The sequence below is a fragment of the Lithobates pipiens genome, unplaced genomic scaffold (genome assembly GCF_037356315.1).
Source record: "Lithobates pipiens isolate NorthernLeopardFrog02 unplaced genomic scaffold, aLitPip1_a1.2 Scaffold_28, whole genome shotgun sequence".
NCBI lineage: Eukaryota > Metazoa > Chordata > Amphibia > Anura > Ranidae > Lithobates > Lithobates pipiens.
The window spans coordinates 165375213-165393139 of record NW_027507789.1 but is presented as its reverse complement, the minus strand read 5'-3'; the positions used below and the strand labels follow the sequence as shown (position 1 = coordinate 165393139).

The following is a 17927-nucleotide window of genomic DNA, read 5'->3' as shown; positions in this document are numbered from 1 at the left end:
CTTCCTCTCCAGCTCCTTCCACTCCTTCTTTAAAGGGTCTGATGCACTGGGAATACCCTGGACTGAGGTTTCCCTTATACATCATATCCTGGGCCGATACCTGTACTGGAGGCTCCGGGATGTCCTCGAAGGTATAGATTGCCCTGAGTTACTGTCCCATGTCCTCTACAGGAAAGAGATGTCTAAGTCTAGGACTGTCACTTTCCTGGCTTTCAGAGTGAGTTATCCCCTTCCTCTAAAGAGCTTTCCACGTACTCCTCTGGGTCCTCCAACTCATCTACTCCTGAAGCGATAGAAGAGGGAGGCCTCTGCAGAGTTAACCGCTCTCTATCAGACGTACCTCCTAGAGATAAAAGCAGAGAAGACATCGCTTCCCTGCCACTAGTGCTAGGCTCTTCTTTAGCTGCAATAAGGGGTTTCAGGGATTGGAGCATAGTCAGCGTCTCTGACTGAACTGCAAGGAAGTCTCTCATAACCTGTGACAGTTTAATTATGCACCTATCACAAAAAGGTTTTGTGTGATCCAGTGGGAGCCTTTCATTACAGTTCCCACACCTTTTTGCTCTAGGGGGAGGTTTTTGTTTTTTTTGCCTTTGTGGGCCCCTTGAGCAGATCCACTGGGTTCTAAGGAGACAAAAGACAAGACAACACTCACTTTAACAGTCTGTACGCTTCCTCTCGCCCCCCCCCCCCGCCAAACAGAGGAAGACTGCCCCGCTCGTGGTCCCTACCTGGGTTGCAGCCACCTCTGTGTGCTCCTCACCTTCCATCCCGACCTCAGCTGGTTCCAATTTCCAAGGAGCTCCGCTGGGAGGCCTGTGGGACCTCTGCCGGGCTCCACTGGACTTTTAATGGTCAGGATGTTGCTCGGCAACATCTTGCTGAAGTCCCACCGCCAGAAGTAGTGCCTCTTGGCCTCTGGTATCTCCAGGTGTGCCATTTTAGCATAGACCGGAACCGGAAGTGACCCCGCCCAGAAATGGCGGTGGCACCATCTTGCTCCACCCGTCCAGAACACACACTCCTGCCTAGGCGTGTTTCTGGCGTTCTCAATAACGATGCACTGCCCACAAAACGTCACTCCTCCAGCAGCCTGGACCCCTGCTGACCCTCCAGTTCCTTCATCCCCCAAATACCCGGATTGGTTGGAAGGTAAGGAGGAGGCATGTACCCACAAGAGCCCCGGGATATGCCACCGTGCCCGGGAAGCTCTGTACCGGGGAGTACCACCGGTCGTTGTGGGTCCCCCCCGACAAGGGGCTGAACCCTGGCTAGACCCGCAGCCCTCCCCGCTTTGACGTCCAGCTTCCGGGGGGGGGGGGGGGACACCATCCGTTCTCAGCTTCAGGTCTGACAAAACTAACAAAATGTTTCACTGCTGGGAAGCGCAATCAAGAACTGCAGAGGGAAGGGAGGGAGGGGCCTTTTAACCTCATGTGTTGATATTGTGTTTCTTGTCAGGTGGACCAGTCATCTCTCAGGTGTGACATCCTGGAAGATGACTAGAGAAAAATGGCTAATTGGGCCCAATTTGGACATTTTCAGTTAGGGGTGTACTCACTTTTGTTGCCAGCGGTTTAGACATTAATGGCTGTGTTAACTTATTTTTAGAGGACAGCAAATTTACACCGTTATACAAGCTGTACACTCACTACTTTACATTGTAGCAAAATGTTATTTCTTCAATGTTGTCACATGAAAAGATGTAATAAAATATTTACAAAAATGTGAGGACACACACACACACACACACACACACAGACAGTACATACAGATGAGCCAAAACGCAAGTTGTAAACTTGTAAACACTTTAATGGCTGAGAGCTTCCTCTTTATTTCCAGTGTCTCTACCCCATTATCTCTGCTCACATAAGTGCTAAATTACCTTACTTTGCCATAACCTTAAAATAAACAGATATAAAAACATTTATACAGTTTTCGTACAAAAAAAACAAACCCTTTACATAACTCAAATGTATTAACAGAACCCGTCCAGACGGGCTCAAACCCGAGCACACCATACAATCTAGTGATATGGCCTATGGCTGTACACAGGTGCAGGTGTGTACACACACAAACATTGCAATAAGTATTTTTGAACGAAAGTATCTATCTATACAGAAGTATCAGTCTGTCTGCAGATATGGGTGTATATATAACCACACAGGTTTATGTATTAAAAAAAACAAACAAAAAAAAACTAGTAACCCACAACAAATGAGTAGATTTAGGCTCTTGGTTCCTTTGCTGCCCTGTAGAAATGCCACCTGGTTGGGCAGTATGAGTAATGATACACGTTTTCACCAGTCTACTCAAAAAACATTCTATTTTTTAACAGGTATATTTCTTAACTAATGGATAATGTAAGAATTGAAGATCATATGAAGAATATATAGCTTAAAGATATTTTGCCATTTAAACTGAAACACTTAACTATTGTATCAGTGGATATGTTCTTGTTGGACACTTGATTACCTGGAGCGTGTCTTTATTCTGAGCATCCTTTGTGTGTTATATAAGGGAGGACAGTATGGCATCCAGGCATGATTCGAGGCTCCTTATGGCAGCAAATCTGCAAAATGCTGCATGGCTGTTTTTAAACTTACTAAATTAGCTGTGCAAACGGAGATAATTTATGGCATTGGAAAGCAATGAAGAAAGAAAAAGGAGGAGGAAAGCGGTACAAAAAGAAGAATAAGCCATCAGGGCAGCTTTTCTAACTTCAGGCGATTATTACATGTCTATGGGCGGCTTAAAAGGGACTGTCATTAAGCCAAATTTCCCCAGAAAAGCTGTACAAAAAAAATTGTGTAAATACTTAGATCCGCTGCCACCTGCAATGCAGAATGCCGCTCAAGAGAAACCAGCCCCAAAAGTCTCCCATGAAATATACTGTAGTAGTGTGGAATTTGTTCAGCACTGCAAGGGTCACAGGCAATTGACACTCATGGATGGGTTTTCCAGCAGACTCCTCATGAGAATGGTGTTTAATGCAGAGAGCAGAAGTATTTACACTACTTTTTCAGGTACAGCTTTTCCGGAGAAATTTGGTTTACTGAAGGGGTCACTTTACAGAAGACATTTTCAGCTTATCCCTAAGGAACCTCTTGGGGAACCCCGTCAAAGCCATATAATTGTCGGTCAGAGGGGGAAAAAAAAAAAACCCTTAAATTATATTAGTCGGCAGTGGGAAGAATGCCACCCAGTTAACTGAAAATATCGTGGATGTCATGCCGTTGACTCTGCCAAGTGGCATTGGCCTTGGGACACCATCAATGAGTGGCCAACCAGCCCCAGCTCAAGGAACCCCTAGTAATCTCTGGAGGAACCCTAGTGTTCCATAGAACCCTGGTTGATAAGTGTCTACCTTAAGACCTAAACGGTACATGCTAAGGAAGGGATATTAAATTAAAAGGGATAACGGAAACCCAAAAGCCAGTAAATTACTAACTCTCACCTAAATCAGCCCTAATGAGCGTCTGTATATATACACACACAACCTGATTTCACATGAAAAGGGAAATTGGAATACTCGGAGTAAGTGCAAATTCTGAGTAATAATTGTGAGCTGTAAAGTCGTTTCTGAAGTGTCTCTTGCCTTTCTCTCCACATTTTGATGATTGTATTTTATATACAGATTGTATCTGTAAATGCTAGTGGTAATCTGTATATCAGGATATTTAGGTATCACCCCTGCATAACAGAAAGCTCCAGTTTTGCTAAAAAAAAAAAAAAAAAAAAAAATCATACAACTGCTACACAAGCCATTTTGTAATCAAATGCTATTAAAAATGACCTTTCCATTTCACTTTGTAGCCAATGTGATTTTCTAACCAGCTCCCGCCCCCAAAAAATGAAAATGCCATTCACTGCAATATGGCAACCTGGATGGGGTTCTGTACATGGCCAGTGTACCCAATGATCTCAGATTTCTAAATTCCCTGCTGTGCAACTGACTCAATCCAGTCAAAGCATCTCTTGCAATAGGCAATTCAGTCTGCATGAAACGTTTTCAAAAACTGACCATACATATGACAATTAAGTAAATTTGAACCACTTTCCATTTACCATGAATTACACACAATTGCGTGTAATTGCCAGAAACTAGGCAATCTATCGCCTCCATGAGTCCTAAACTAAGCAATCCACCTGGAGAATTTAAAAGGTGCATCAAAAACAAAAGAAACTACAGCAATAATGTCAAAAGCAATCAGATGATTCTGATTCAGTTGGGGCAATTTTGATTCCATCTCCTTGTGGTTTGTCAAGTGCACTAGTCACTTGCTTTGATATTTTAACAAAAAAATGGAATGAAAAGTTTGATATCACACAATGCCCTGTGAATGGGCAGTTGAAGCTTAGGCAGAAAAAAAAAAATCCCTAAAGCTTTAGTAACATAACCTACCTGTGCAGGCAGCCAGATCGTACAGAAATCTAAGCAAGGATGCCTGTCCTCTTCCGGCTGCTATGGTTAAAAGCTCTGAATCTTCCGTGAAGCTGCAGGGAACAAGCCCCTTCCTCCTCCATTGAGAATTTTTTTTAATTGATTATACTGCATGTAACAGGATCTGTGAATGGGGAGAGACTCTCGTGACTCAAACTCTTCCCCATTTACAGATCCTGTTACATGCAGTGTACACTATGAAACAACTTTTCTCAATGGAGGAGAAAGGAGCTAGTCCCTGTTGGGAGTTTGTTCTCTGCAGCTTCACAGAAGACTTGGAGCTATTAACACCTCTCAGTTCCAGAGGTTCAGCAACAGGTAGAGGATGGGGTATCACAGCTACAGGATCCTACTAACTGAACATTGGACATCCTTCATCACAGGTAATGTCACTGGCTGCACTGGAGAAATAAGCAGCAAAGAAGCACAGGCAAGGTACGTATAAGGAGGTCAGGGTGGCACCTTTGCAGAGACATAGCGAAGGGAGATGTACTAAAATCACATGTACAGAATTTGGTGCAACTGTGCATAGTAACCAATCAGCTTCCAGGTTTTATTAGCAAAGCTTAATAGAACAAGCTGAAATTAGAAGCCGATTGGTTACAATGCAGAGCTGCACCAGATTCTGCGTGCCCAGTTTCAGTAAATCTCCCCCTGTGGGTGTGTGTATAAAAAAAATTTGCAGAGCTAATCTGTGAACTGCATGTACATTTGTTCTGTATGAATGGGGGAAAAAAAAAAAAGTAAGGTTATTAGGCTATGTTCCCTCCAGGTAAATTGTTTTTCCATTAACACAGAATAGAGTAATTCTGAAAAATACTGCATTATGGCCACAAGATGGAGTTGATCACAGGAAATAATGTATTATTTACTATGGTCGTCAACTCCATCTAGTTGCCATAATGCAGTATTTTTCCAAACCACTCTAAAGAAGATAGCCTAAATAGCAATCTATAGCTCCCCCATTTTCACTAAAATGAGTCTACATGCAAATATACAGGATGAACTCTGCATTTTTTTTCTAAAATACAACACTAACAACTTGTCCTCTCTTAAACGTTATCCCTTTCCTACAAACATCTGCAAATTGTAAGAAGACTAATATTTTAGTGGTATCTATAGTCCTTTTACAATTGCTCACCAATACACATGAATGTACTCAGCTTAATTTATTTTTATTAAGCTGCCATTTTTTTTTTTTATTGATATGGTTTACAATCAGTTTGTTCATAGCATGCAGCAGGCTGTGCCATTTGCTTAGTGGTTCTGAAGAGTGACAGGGGTTGAATTACTAACACTGGAGAGTGCAAAATCTGGTGTAGCTGTGCATGGTAGCCAATCAGCTTCTAACAAAAAAAACAAAACTGGAAGCCGATTGGTTTCTATGCAGAGTTGGTCCAGATTTAGTAAATCAACCCCATTGTGTTTTACTGATCCTCTCCCCTGCTACAAATGTAATAATCTTTATAATCTAATTTATCACAGCAGTGATATTTTCTGATATGCAGATAACTACTAAAAGGGGAATTTCCCCAACTATTCACAAAATACAATTGTGAGATTATGATCCATAAATATGTGAAAATGTAAGTCACCATGAAAACAAAATTTACAGGCATACCCCACATTTAAATACCCAATGGGGTTTATTTACTATCGCTGGAGAGTACAAAATCAGACTCACTTCTGCATAGAAACCAATCAGCTTCTAATCCCAGCTTGTTCAATTAAGCTTTGTTAATAAAACCTGGAAGCTCATGCAGAATTGAGCCTGATTTTGCACTCTCCAGCGATAGTAAAACCCCATTGGTTACTTAAAATTGGGGTATGCCTGTATTAGGGTGCACAGTGCAGCCACCACTAGTAACCAATCAGAAATCATTTCTTTAACTGGGTAAATGAAATCTGATTGCCTGCTATAGGCTACTGCATTCTGCACATCATTCTGGCTCTTTGTGTTGCCTTATTAAATATGCTGGAATTATTATGCTGGATTTTCTGTTATCAGCTGTGAATATCTGAATATGATACACACATGTAAGGCTCACCGACCTCCACCCAAAACTACAGAGGTGACGGGTTCCTTGGTCATTTGAAACTTTAAATGAATACACTGTGGTGAGGAAAGCTTTGCTTTACATTACCCTCAGAGTCCGTTTCGGACATTAACCACCTCTCATATGCACATTTACATACTGTATATCACCCAAATTCCCACAACATACAGCTTCATTAAGCATTTTTTTGCTGCACAAAAAGAGCAAAATCTTCGTTATATAAATAAACCCCTGTACATCTACCTCCGAACGACACATAACATATATAGCAAGAATTTTGAACTCCCAGTAATAAGTATGTACACAATTCTGTAGTCTGCATACCTTCATATGCAGCAATGCAACCATATATATATATATTTTTTCTATATATACTGTTATTTCCATTCTGATCCCCCCATAAGAAAATAGCACAAATGAGACTATACATGTCATCTTCTTACAAAAATATCTGTCCATGACCCTGTCAAAGCCACCGATCCAGTTCCTAAGTCCCAGCTGAAAAAAATGTCAGCAGTGCAGTAGGTGGCTATACATACAGTATAGGGTAAACATGATACAGCATTTTATATGGCACAGGTTGCGGAATGTCCTCGGCACCACAGTACCGTAGGCAATACACCATGCGGTGAGGTCTATGGCCAATCAGCAGCTTATCTTGCACAGTCTGATCACTGTGCGCTGGGTTCTAGCTTGTAGGACAGCTCAAACAAGAGGTTCTGGTTGTCAATGACCTGAAACTGGCGCACATAAGCCTTATTCTGTAGGTGAGTTGGGGAGACATCTGTGTCCAGTCCTAAGCAATAAAGAAAAGACAAAGAAAGATGGTCACTGTAAATAAGAACCACAAATTAAGGAAGAGATAAAGACACATACATGTGCCTTGTGAATGTGTGTAAAAGAGGCACAGTGTACTCTGCAAGCCTTTTGGACTTTTAGCATGTGGCTATATAATGGGAGGGTGCAGCAGACAGTCAGGTTGTGTGTTCACGATAAAAGACATGTAGTTCTATGAGCCTATGCACTTTCATTCCTCTTGGTGGGCTACCTGTAATGGACAACCAAACAATAACCTGAGTGGAAATGGTAGATGAAACGCCTCAGATCATAAAGGGTGAGCTTCAAGCATTTGATAACATCACATAGCATATAGTAATGCAGCAAACTTCTTTATAGCTCAATTATCCAATGTTTGGACCTTGTTGCGGTTGAGGCTTGAACGGTTTGTGTTGATGTGGCTTCCAGCAATATGGATTTCCATGTTACCAATATTTTAGATCTTTTCAAAAAAGAATGTAAAAAGACAAAGACAAACACCTCATTATTGCATTGTACAAGCAGGGTGTAGGAGAAGGCCGAGAGCACAGCCTATACATGGGATTGTGGAAGCGTGTAATTGTGAATGTACTATATCTGGACTTCTCAAATACGGTGCCTATTTTTCTACCCTAGATACATGCCATTATCATTACCTTTATATTGTTAAAGTAAAGCGCTTGATTCCTTTGAATAGTTAATGCTCTTATGGCCATCTTTAAAATACAGAGCTTTGCTTTTCCTTTTTTGGGATGTGAATACTGTATTCTAGATCAAGGTAGTATGGCTGCCAGAGCGGCCTTCTTTCTTTTGGGTGGGCCGGTCTCCAACAAGATGTTGTTGGATACCTTATGACTCCATGGCTATCTTTGGATATTTATATTATGGCATCCTGTTTCCCTTGTACATATGCAGAGTAATGTTGGACTAATGTGAATATGGTGGCCAGAGCCTTTACTATTAAATCGGTCTTCAGTAAAATGGCACCAATTCTTTCTGGTAAATTTTTTGTTAATTGGCCGAAATTAGCAGCCTATTCATGGAGCAGGGACCATTGTGTCAGCATACTAGTGTCCCCTGAAGTTGTGCCCTGGCAAGAAAAGTGTATGGACAGAGCTGTGCTGATGTCACGCTGCCACTTCTGGGAAAGACGAACATCTTTGAGTGCACTCCCAATTTCTTTGCCGTGCTATGCTTGATCTTGGCGGTTTCTGCTTTTAATGCTTGATTTTGGCACCAATGTGCTTTTAACGCTTTTGAGATATAATTTTTTTATAAAATACTACACTACAAAAAACTCCTTTTTTGGCACCATACGGCGAGAGGCCTTCCCCCACACAGCCATACTGATATGATGACTGTCCAATGGTGATAAGGAACGTGATGGTTTTACTTAAATATCTGCTTTTTTGCACAACAGTAGGACTATTGTGTTACTGTCACTTGTTTTATTTTTTCTTTTGTTATTCGTCTGTTATTTAATAGTTGTTTTTTTGGTGCTGCATATTTAGACTATCCTATACGTGGCAGTGTTGTAGCAGCCAGCTCGGGTCAAGGGTGGTGAACAGGTGATTGTGACCCTATCCCTGAAGTTCCACTCGCACACTCAAAAGATATCTGTGATATAGTCTTCAAATAAGAGATGGGGCTTGCCCCTATGGACCAGAAGGTTCTAGAGGCCTCTCAAAGCGTACAATTGAAATGTACTCCTGATCAGGCCTATTGGCTGCAGAAGTCACTGGAACATATATACGAGTTAGAGGCCGTGAGAAGGATTCTGACCATGCCACACCACTCCTACAAAGCTGTAATTTTAGGTTCTTGGGTGGGCCGGGAACTGACTGAACAACCCAGCCTCTGGTTGGTCTAGCCTTCATGTGTATAGTGCATTTGGTATTATATGTGGAAGGAATAATCCCAAAAGGACCTTGGGCTGCCAAGTTTAGAAAAAAGTAAATCCATGAGTTTGCATCTTCAGCAGATTTCCCCAAGTATGTGATATACTGTACAATCATAGCAATATGCATGCCTACTGCAATATCAAATTCTACCACTAGATGGAGACCTAGCACTAGAGGTGGCGAATACTGGATCATTTGATGAGAACATTTTCTGTAAAATTGGGAGTTGGGTGCATCATTACCATGAAGTGGTGGCCATTTTACTTCTACAAACACATAGAAAGGACTGACACACGAGTGTCAATTACATCTGTTGCAGCAAATGAGTTTTCTTTTACCTCCATAATAGAAGATTGAGCCTGACTTGCTGCTGTAACAATACTGCTTTAGCTTTAGTGTTGCCAAGTCATTAGCAGTCTGGCAATGCACATTCTAGGCAGTCACACATATTTGTAAATTAGCGCAAGTTGCTATACAGGAGAGAAGAATATTTTTGCACATTCCTCCCCCTCCTCCTCATAGACTTACTCATCTGGCTGCTCCGAAATCTCCGTACGGTCCTCACTTTTTCTGCTATGGCGTGCTGTGAAGAGGAAGAGAGCCAGTTACCATGACAACCTCACACTCCCCTTTCCTTCCCCATCTGATGTTCATACAGTTTGTGGAAACCACGATTAAAGCACGAATCCTACAAAACATGCCATGTCCACATAGACGTGGCTTTACGCTGATTTGGTTGGGCTTTTTTAAAACAATAAAAGTATAACCTTGCCCCTATTAGTGCCAACTTTTGTCCATGCTAAAGGATTCATTTATTACCCTAGGTTCTACGTTTTTGTTTTTACTGGCCCGAGGTACATACCTTTATTGATGCACTATTTCTGATTGTATTCTAACTTTGGATACATCATTTGTACTGTACCATTTGTATTTATGGCTATGAGGAGGATATAACTCAATTGTTCTGTTATATTTCTGTACAATAAAAATATATGGGTCTCTAAAGGTTTAAATTCAATATATAATGGGGCAAGTCATCCTAGCTTCATAACTATTCAAATGGAAAAAACATGCAGCCAGTGAAGTCTAAACTCCCATCCTGCACACTTTCCTCAGGTCAGTGAATTGCTAGATAGGCTAAACTAAGCTAAGACTGCAGAGCCTGCACCTTTAAAAACAAGACAGCAATCGCATCTTATAGATTGCTCTCAGGCCAGGATCTAGGGGGGTGCTGGGGGGGGGGGGGGTTGTGCATCCTTCTATTTCTATAAAGGTACATCCACTGATCCATGAGGCAGTCTGATGGGGACCGTTAATGCAAGGGGAGCTCCCTGATGGGGACCGTTAATGCAAGGGGGGCTCCCTGATGGGGACCGTTAATGCAAGGGGGGCTCCCTGATGGGGACGCCTGATGCAAGGGGGTGCTCCCTGATGGGGACGCCTGATGCAAGGGGGTGCTCCCTGATGGGGACGCCTGATGCAAGGGGGAGCTCCCTGATGGGGACGCCTGATGCAAGGGGGAGCTCCCTGATGGGGACGCCTGATGCAAGGGGGAGCTCCCTGATGGGGACGCCTGATGCAAGGGGGAGCTCCCTGATGGGGACGCCTGATGCAAGGGGGGACTCCCTGATGGGGACGCCTGATGCAAGGGGGAACTCCCTGATGGGGACGCCTGATGCAAGGGGGAACTCCCTGATGGGGACGCCTGATGCAAGGGGGAACTCCCTGATGGGGACGCCTGATGCAAGGGGGAACTCCCTGATGGGGACGCCTGATGCAAGGGGGAACTCCCTGATGGGGACGCCTGATGCAAGGGGGAACTCCCTGATGGGGACGCCTGATGCAAGGGGGAACTCCCTGATGGGGACGCCTGATGCAAGGGGGAACTCCCTGATGGGGACGCCTGATGCAAGGGGGAACTCCCTGATGGGGACGCCTGATGCAAGGGGGAACTCCCTGATGGGGACGCCTGATGCAAGGGGGAACTCCCTGATGGGGACGCCTGATGCAAGGGGGAACTCCCTGATGGGGACGCCTGATGCAAGGGGGAACTCCCTGATGGGGACGCCTGATGCAAGGGGGAACTCCCTGATGGGGACGCCTGATGCAAGGGGGAACTCGGAGGGAAAAACTGATGTAAGTGGGGGGGGGGGGGGGGGGGGGATTTCGACAGGGATACTTGATATAAAGGAGGCACAAGTACTGTTTAATCAGCCTAATCTAATAAAAATTCAATACATATTAGTGTTCCCTGTTCACTTCTGCACCAACTCTGTAAGATGTTATTTCCGGATTGTGACTCATGCTATAGAAGTGCACTGAGTGAACGGGAAAAGCGGGTTCCCTGAATCTGTGTCACACTGATGACATTAGGCCCACTGGCTTTTTATACTGCACCCCAGATCAGATCGGGCCATGATTTTTTCCTGACTACTGTGGAGAAACATAGGGGCTGATTTACTAAGGCAAACCTTCACTTTGCAAAGAAGACGCAATCGCATGCAAAGAAAAAAAAATAAAATAAAAAAAAAAAACAGCATTTTTGCTTGCACATGATTGGATGATGGAAGTCAGCAGAGATTCTGCTCATTTACTAAGCTCTGGAGCAACTGTGCAAAGTGCACAGTCTATTTGCCTTGAGTAAATCAACCCCATTGTGTCTGTAAAACTACTTTAATACCAGCACAGGTGTCTGCCGTAAGCCTAAACTGACAATAAATGATTGTCTCCAAAAATAATCTATACACATCCACTACCTGATGACCCTGTAATCTATTTTTCATGAACTTGTTTTTACTGTGCTTTCCTGCCTCTATATAACATCTTCTGTAGGCTCCAGAACTTCTCCTTACCGTCTAACTTCCATTTGTTTGGAATGGGCAGTACACGTTAGTTGCAGTCATGTGCACACTACACATCCCATACTCCATCTCAAGAGTGAGCAAGTAGGGGGGCTATGTTCCTACGTACAGTGGAAATATAGAGAACAAACATAGCCACCCTCCTAGGAGGAAGCTGGATCAAAGCAGCAGATAAATTAAAATTGGAAGTTTGGGGGGAAAATGAGAGCAAGAGAAGGCCATTTTTGAGTTAAAAATACTTGAATATAATTTTTTTTCTCAACCTGTTTACCCCGGAGGAACCCTTGAAATAATTTTCAGGTCTAGGAATCTTTTCAAAAAATTATACATGCAGTTTGTGGTATACACTAGATTTCAGGAATTTTAAATAGAACACTAAAAAAAATCTGGCATGCCCAGGACAGATCTATTTTTACACCCTCCTGTTCTGTTTTTGGTGCATTTTAAGGCACCCGGGAGGCACAGGTGCAATCTCCAGCCCTGCTGCCAGCAGCCTGTCAAAACCTACGGCAGACTGAAATATGTGGCAGCTTGACACGGCTGAATGCTTTATCAAGCGGTACTCATGTTTAGGGCTGTATGTGTTTGACCGGAATGCAGAATGCTTGCATCCTTGGTATGTGTTAGTGAAAGCGAACGGCCATAAACATGTGTACCACTCGGTATAGCATCCAGCTCTGCTGCTTATTTTAGCCTGTCATAGGTTTTGACGGCAGCCAGTGATGCTGGATAACTGCCCAGTGTGAATGAGGCTTTAATAGTCTCTAGTGATGCAACAGAACAAGGGTGCACACACCGCTTCAGGCAAAAATGGACACACCCGGTCTAAGGTGCTAATCCAGGCTCATTACCGTAGGCAATATCAAGAAAAGATTGATCGCACACTTGAATCCAAAAGATGCTGTAGAGATTTCTTTATTGTCATGAGCCAGGCAAAACTGCAATGATGATCAGTGGATGCGTTTCATGTGAAAAGAACACGGTTATTTTGTGTGTGAAACCCGTCCACTGATCATCATTGCAATTTTGTCTGGCTCATGACAATAATTTAATCTCTACAGCATCTTTTGGATTCAAGTGTGCGATCAATCTTTTCTTCTTTTCTTGATGGGATAGGCAGCATCCAATGGAGTATCATTACAGGAAAGCAAGAAACCACTGCATTCCTTCTAAAGTCTTCAACTGTAAAGACTTGTTCACACCAGGGGCCGCATTATATCGTGACTGCTGGTGTGCGCCGTGACAACAGTGGTACCGATGCATTGTAAGAACGCATTACATTTTTTTCAACTTTATTTAAAAATGTCTCAAAATGATCAATTCTACTTTATCCACTGCGGCAGGTTGCAAAGCAGTGTAGGGCCATGCAGCACGCCGTGCTGAAAAAAACAGAGCATGTCCTACTTTATTTTGGCTCTGCATTAGTCCAACTCAAAGGACTCGAGACACTCGCCTTGTTTGTGCATTGAGACTGCGTTAAGCAAGGCATATGGTGTGAATGGGCCCTAACACAGCAAGTAGTGTCATCTGCCTGGCTGTGCTATCTGGCAGAGATGTGAAAATCTCAGAACAGAATTGGATGAACAGAGGCAGGTAAAAGCACCCTTAAGTATAGCTAAAGGTAAAACTTAAAAAAAAAAAAAAAAAAAAAAAGTTGGATATTGAAGAGAAGGATTAGAACCCCAGCCAATTTGTATTGCTCTCTGTGCCCCCATCAAGGAGATTCACTCTGTCCATTTGTCCTGTTTACCATTATCATTAAAAGTGAAAGAAAATCCCAAATCTTGGGTTGTCCTTAGAAAAGTAATAGAGGGGAAATCTTCCAATGGGGACACTAGTTCTGGTGATTTGGGGGTCCTCAAGGAATTCTCTCAATTTGCAGGGATTTCCTCTCACTTCCTGTTTGGCTATGGGACAGGAAGTGAAGGAAAATCTCCACAATGGAACACAGATGGAAAAATAAAATCTAACAGGGGTTATAACCCACCCTTGCTCTATCCAAATTAAAAGAAAAAGAAAAAAAGTTTTGCCTATAGTTCTACTTTAAATGCATTTAATCCAAGTAGCAGTTTGCCTTAAATTCAGCTATTAGGTTACCAGCGTCAGGACTCACCATTTTCTCCACATTCACAAGCCCATCAATGAAGGTTTTGCTACCCTCGTGTAGAAATGTGAGGTCTGAGGAAAAAAAACAAAAAACAAAGAATGATGGTCACAGTCTGAGGGGAGCAATCATAAAGATGATATAAAGGAGGATTAAATGGAAAGCGGGACTTAATGTTGAGTACAGTAAACTAAAAAAAAAAAAAAAAAAAAAAGCAGAAATTTAAGCGAAGGAACCTGTAGAGTTTTAAAATCTGCAGCTTTCATTATAATAAAATCTTGCTATGAATGGTCTGTTTAGGCACTTGTTATAATAGCGTGACAACACTCTGTCCCCGTCTACCAATTAATGCCCTCGCGCTGTCACCCTGGCTTCAGGGTGGTCATTTCAGCACACATCATACAGGCATGGTTCACTGACCACGCCATCAGCAAACCTGCCCTGGGAAATGTAGACATTGCTGGAGAGCATTATTGTAGACAAGAAGTGACTGTAAGGAAGCTGCAGGAAATCGGCAGCATCAATATGCAAAAAAAGAGGTGAAAACTAGTGTTTAAAAAAAAGAAAAAGGAAATCATTTATGACATGTGGTGCTTTAGCAAACTAAATATCATTTAACTAGAGGTTTCTTCTACTTTGATCCTCTATTGGCAGATTAAGGCAGTGATGGGATTTAATATCTTTTAGAACTTTGATCTCCATGTGGATACTGTAAAGGATGGGGTAGAGGTATGAGGAATTATGAACAGGAGGTTAAGTTTTGTCCAGGCTTACCCTTCAGGATGAGAGGAATAAATGGGATTACTGGGTGTCTCATGCGAGACACCATTTCACGATAGGACTTGTGATTCCTGCATGGATCCTAAAAAAAAAAAAAAAAAAAAAAAGAGGAGGGGGAAAAGCTCTGTTAGCAGTTTTACCCACCTAGCAAAAAATCCAATAAAAATCTTAAAACAGTTGCTCAGAGGACATCTGCAAAACATAAGCATAATCTGCAAATTTATGTGCAAAAAAAAAAAAGTAGATATGGTAAATTATGCAAATTAAAGTAAATAACACAAATGGACCTGAGAATAATCAAACTGTGCCCTAGACATGGGGACTATACAACACCTCTCTAATATACAGAGAGAGGGAGGTGTACCCAATACACTTTCTTGTCCTAGGGTGACAAATCTGCTCCTTCATAATAAAGTACAGTGAGTGAGTGTTGTCACCCTAGGACATGAAGTGTTTCACTGGCAGGATCAGCAGGGGCAAATGGAAAAAAAAAAAAAAAAAAAAGCCTACGAAAAACATTAAAACAACAACAATCCAGCCACTATGCCAAATGACAGGCAAGTTGCAATATATAACATTTTTGTTTTTGGGTTCAGATACACTTTAACTTTCAAATAACAGACTACACAGTTGTTTGCAAAATTTGGTGATCAAAATATAACTGTGACTACTGTCAGCCAGTTTTCACTAAATACACATACAAAGAATCCCCCCATCTTAAAAATCCCTCCTATAAAAATCATTCTGCCTATTACCGTTAAATTCTCAAACTTCCTGAATAGATTCTTAAACTTCCCAGGTAATTTCTGATGAAAGAAAAAGAGGAGAATAATAATGTTAACATTTGACTGTGTTCATCTATAAAGCAATGCACTATATAACCAGCTTAAAGCGTACCTAAAAGGAAAAAACTTAACTTTTTTGGATAGAGTGGAGAGGGGATTAGAACACCTGTCAGTTTTTAGAACTGTCTGTGCCCCCGTTAGGGAAATTCACCTTCTCTATTTGTTACGTTTTCAATTTTTACCCAAAAATGTATGTAAAAGAAAAACCCAAATTTTGGGTTGTCACAAGAAAGAATAGAGGGGACACTAGTTCTGCTGACCCTGGTGACAACCAAAGGATTCTCTCACTTTGGAAAGATTTCCTCTTGCTTCCCGTTTTGGGACAGGAAGTAAAGGCATATCTCCCCAATGAGGGCATGTATGACAAAAATAAAACTGATGGGGGTTATAACCCTACCTTGCTCTATGCAAAAATTTTAAAAGAAATTGCCTTTAGTTCTACTTTAAGTCTTTCCACAATCTGTGTGATATTACTGCTCTGTTCTTTAAATCTGTAGAATAAGTTGAGAAAAGCTGCAGGCATATTTTCATTTTATATTAATGAACATAATAAAATATAGTACAGTATAGTATTGTATATAGTAAAATATAGTAAACAAAAATTTACACATTGTCTTTAAACATCCCTTTAGGTGAATAAATCATGAAAATCTAAAAATTGTATATTTACCTCCCAGGAAACACGTAGACGGCTTACTGCACCATTGTCCAATCCCATCACTATGGCAAAAAACGATAAGAGGTCCTGGTTCTGTTTACATCTGCAGAGAGGGGCGGTGAGGAAACAACAGAGAAGAACACAGAGGGAGAAGGGTTTGGTGATGATTGTTCTATGACAAGTAATGGTTTTACAAGTCATAATGGATAAACAATAAAATACAAAGACTGCATGGAAACCACTGTAAGCCCCTGTATACATGGTCGGAGATTTCCACAACCAAATCCGTCGGATTTTGTCCGAAACTGTTGCATACACACGGTCGGACAAAGTTGGCGAAAAATCCGATCTTTCAGAACGTGATGACGTCATTTCGTTACGATGGCACTATATTCAGGCTAGTAGCCAATAGCTTTGATGTAGGAATTTGATCTGAGCATGCGTGGCACTTGGTCCGATCAAAATTCTCTACACATGATCAGAGTATGTCCGATCGGCCCAGTTGGTCGGGAAATATTTCCAACATGTTGGAAAATTGGGTCCGACGGATATTTAGACGGAAACAGTCCGATGCATACCACACACAGTCGGATTTTAGGACCGATAGGACACATTCCGACGGATTCTCCGACCGTGTGTACAAGGGCTTAGACTCCTTTCACACGGGGGGGTGCTTTTCAGGCGTCTTAGCGCTAAAAATAGCGCCTGTAAAGTGCCTCAAAAACGCGCCTTTCCTGCCTCCCCAGTGTGAAAGCCTGAGTGCTTTCACACTGGGGCGGTGCGCTTGCAGAACAGGAAAAAAAAGTCCTGCAAGCAACATCTTTGGGGTGGTGCAGAAGTGGTGTAGTTATAGTAGTTAAATGGGCAGGGCTCCCATAAAGCCTTGCCCATTTAAATGAATGGGCAGCGCTGCTGAAGCGCCTGAAAAGTGCTTTGGCAGTGCTGCAACACTGCCGCTTTTAACCCTTTCCTCAGGCCGCTATTGCCCAAATGTTCCGCCATAACAATGGTAAAGTACTGCTAAAACTACCGGCACTTTACAGCCAACGCCGGTACTGCTCCAGTGTGAAAGGGGTCTAAGGCTGGCTATACACAAATCATTTTCTTCTGGTTGAACGAAAAAAAAAATGAACCAATTCTCCCATCCACAGCAAACTACTCCCACTGAGCTATTGTATTCCAACAGCGGAGGAGCCTTCCCCACTGGCAGAATACAATGATTAGTATTGCCAGCTATAGCCTGTGGCACTGATCATTTGGGAAATACCTGACAGGCTGGTTGTACACAAGTTGACTGATAAATCAACTTGTGTACAACCAGCTAGACCATACATAGATCAAAATTCAGCTGAAATTCCTCCCTGCTGAACCGGACAAATTTCAATCCATGTATGGCTGGCTTTACTAGCTAGTGCAACCTGGCTCTTGATTTGCAGTGACTTGGGTAGACCAGACAGATCC

At 42.3% G+C, this 17927-nt stretch overlaps 1 protein-coding gene across 2 annotated transcripts in view; it reads right to left on the bottom strand.

The window, feature by feature from the left end:
* Nucleotides 1–1791: 1791 nt before the first annotated feature.
* The window catches only part of RAPGEFL1 (Rap guanine nucleotide exchange factor like 1), a 113770-nt gene continuing 97634 nt past the window's right edge, over nt 1792–17927 (bottom strand). The window contains exons 10-15 of one of the 2 annotated variants that reach the window (XM_077459833.1): nt 16479–16569; nt 15719–15769; nt 14958–15045; nt 14193–14257; nt 9747–9801; nt 1792–7297 (exon numbers count right to left, since the gene is read on the bottom strand). In XM_077459833.1, coding sequence (XP_077315959.1) covers nt 7173–7297; nt 9747–9801; nt 14193–14257; nt 14958–15045; nt 15719–15769; nt 16479–16569 — 475 coding nt within the window. In that variant the 3' untranslated portion in view covers nt 1792–7172. Of the gene's footprint in view, nt 7298–9740; nt 9802–14192; nt 14258–14957; nt 15046–15107; nt 15156–15718; nt 15770–16478; nt 16570–17927 lie in introns of those variants that run through there. The other variant, XR_013263580.1, reaches the window with a different exon arrangement.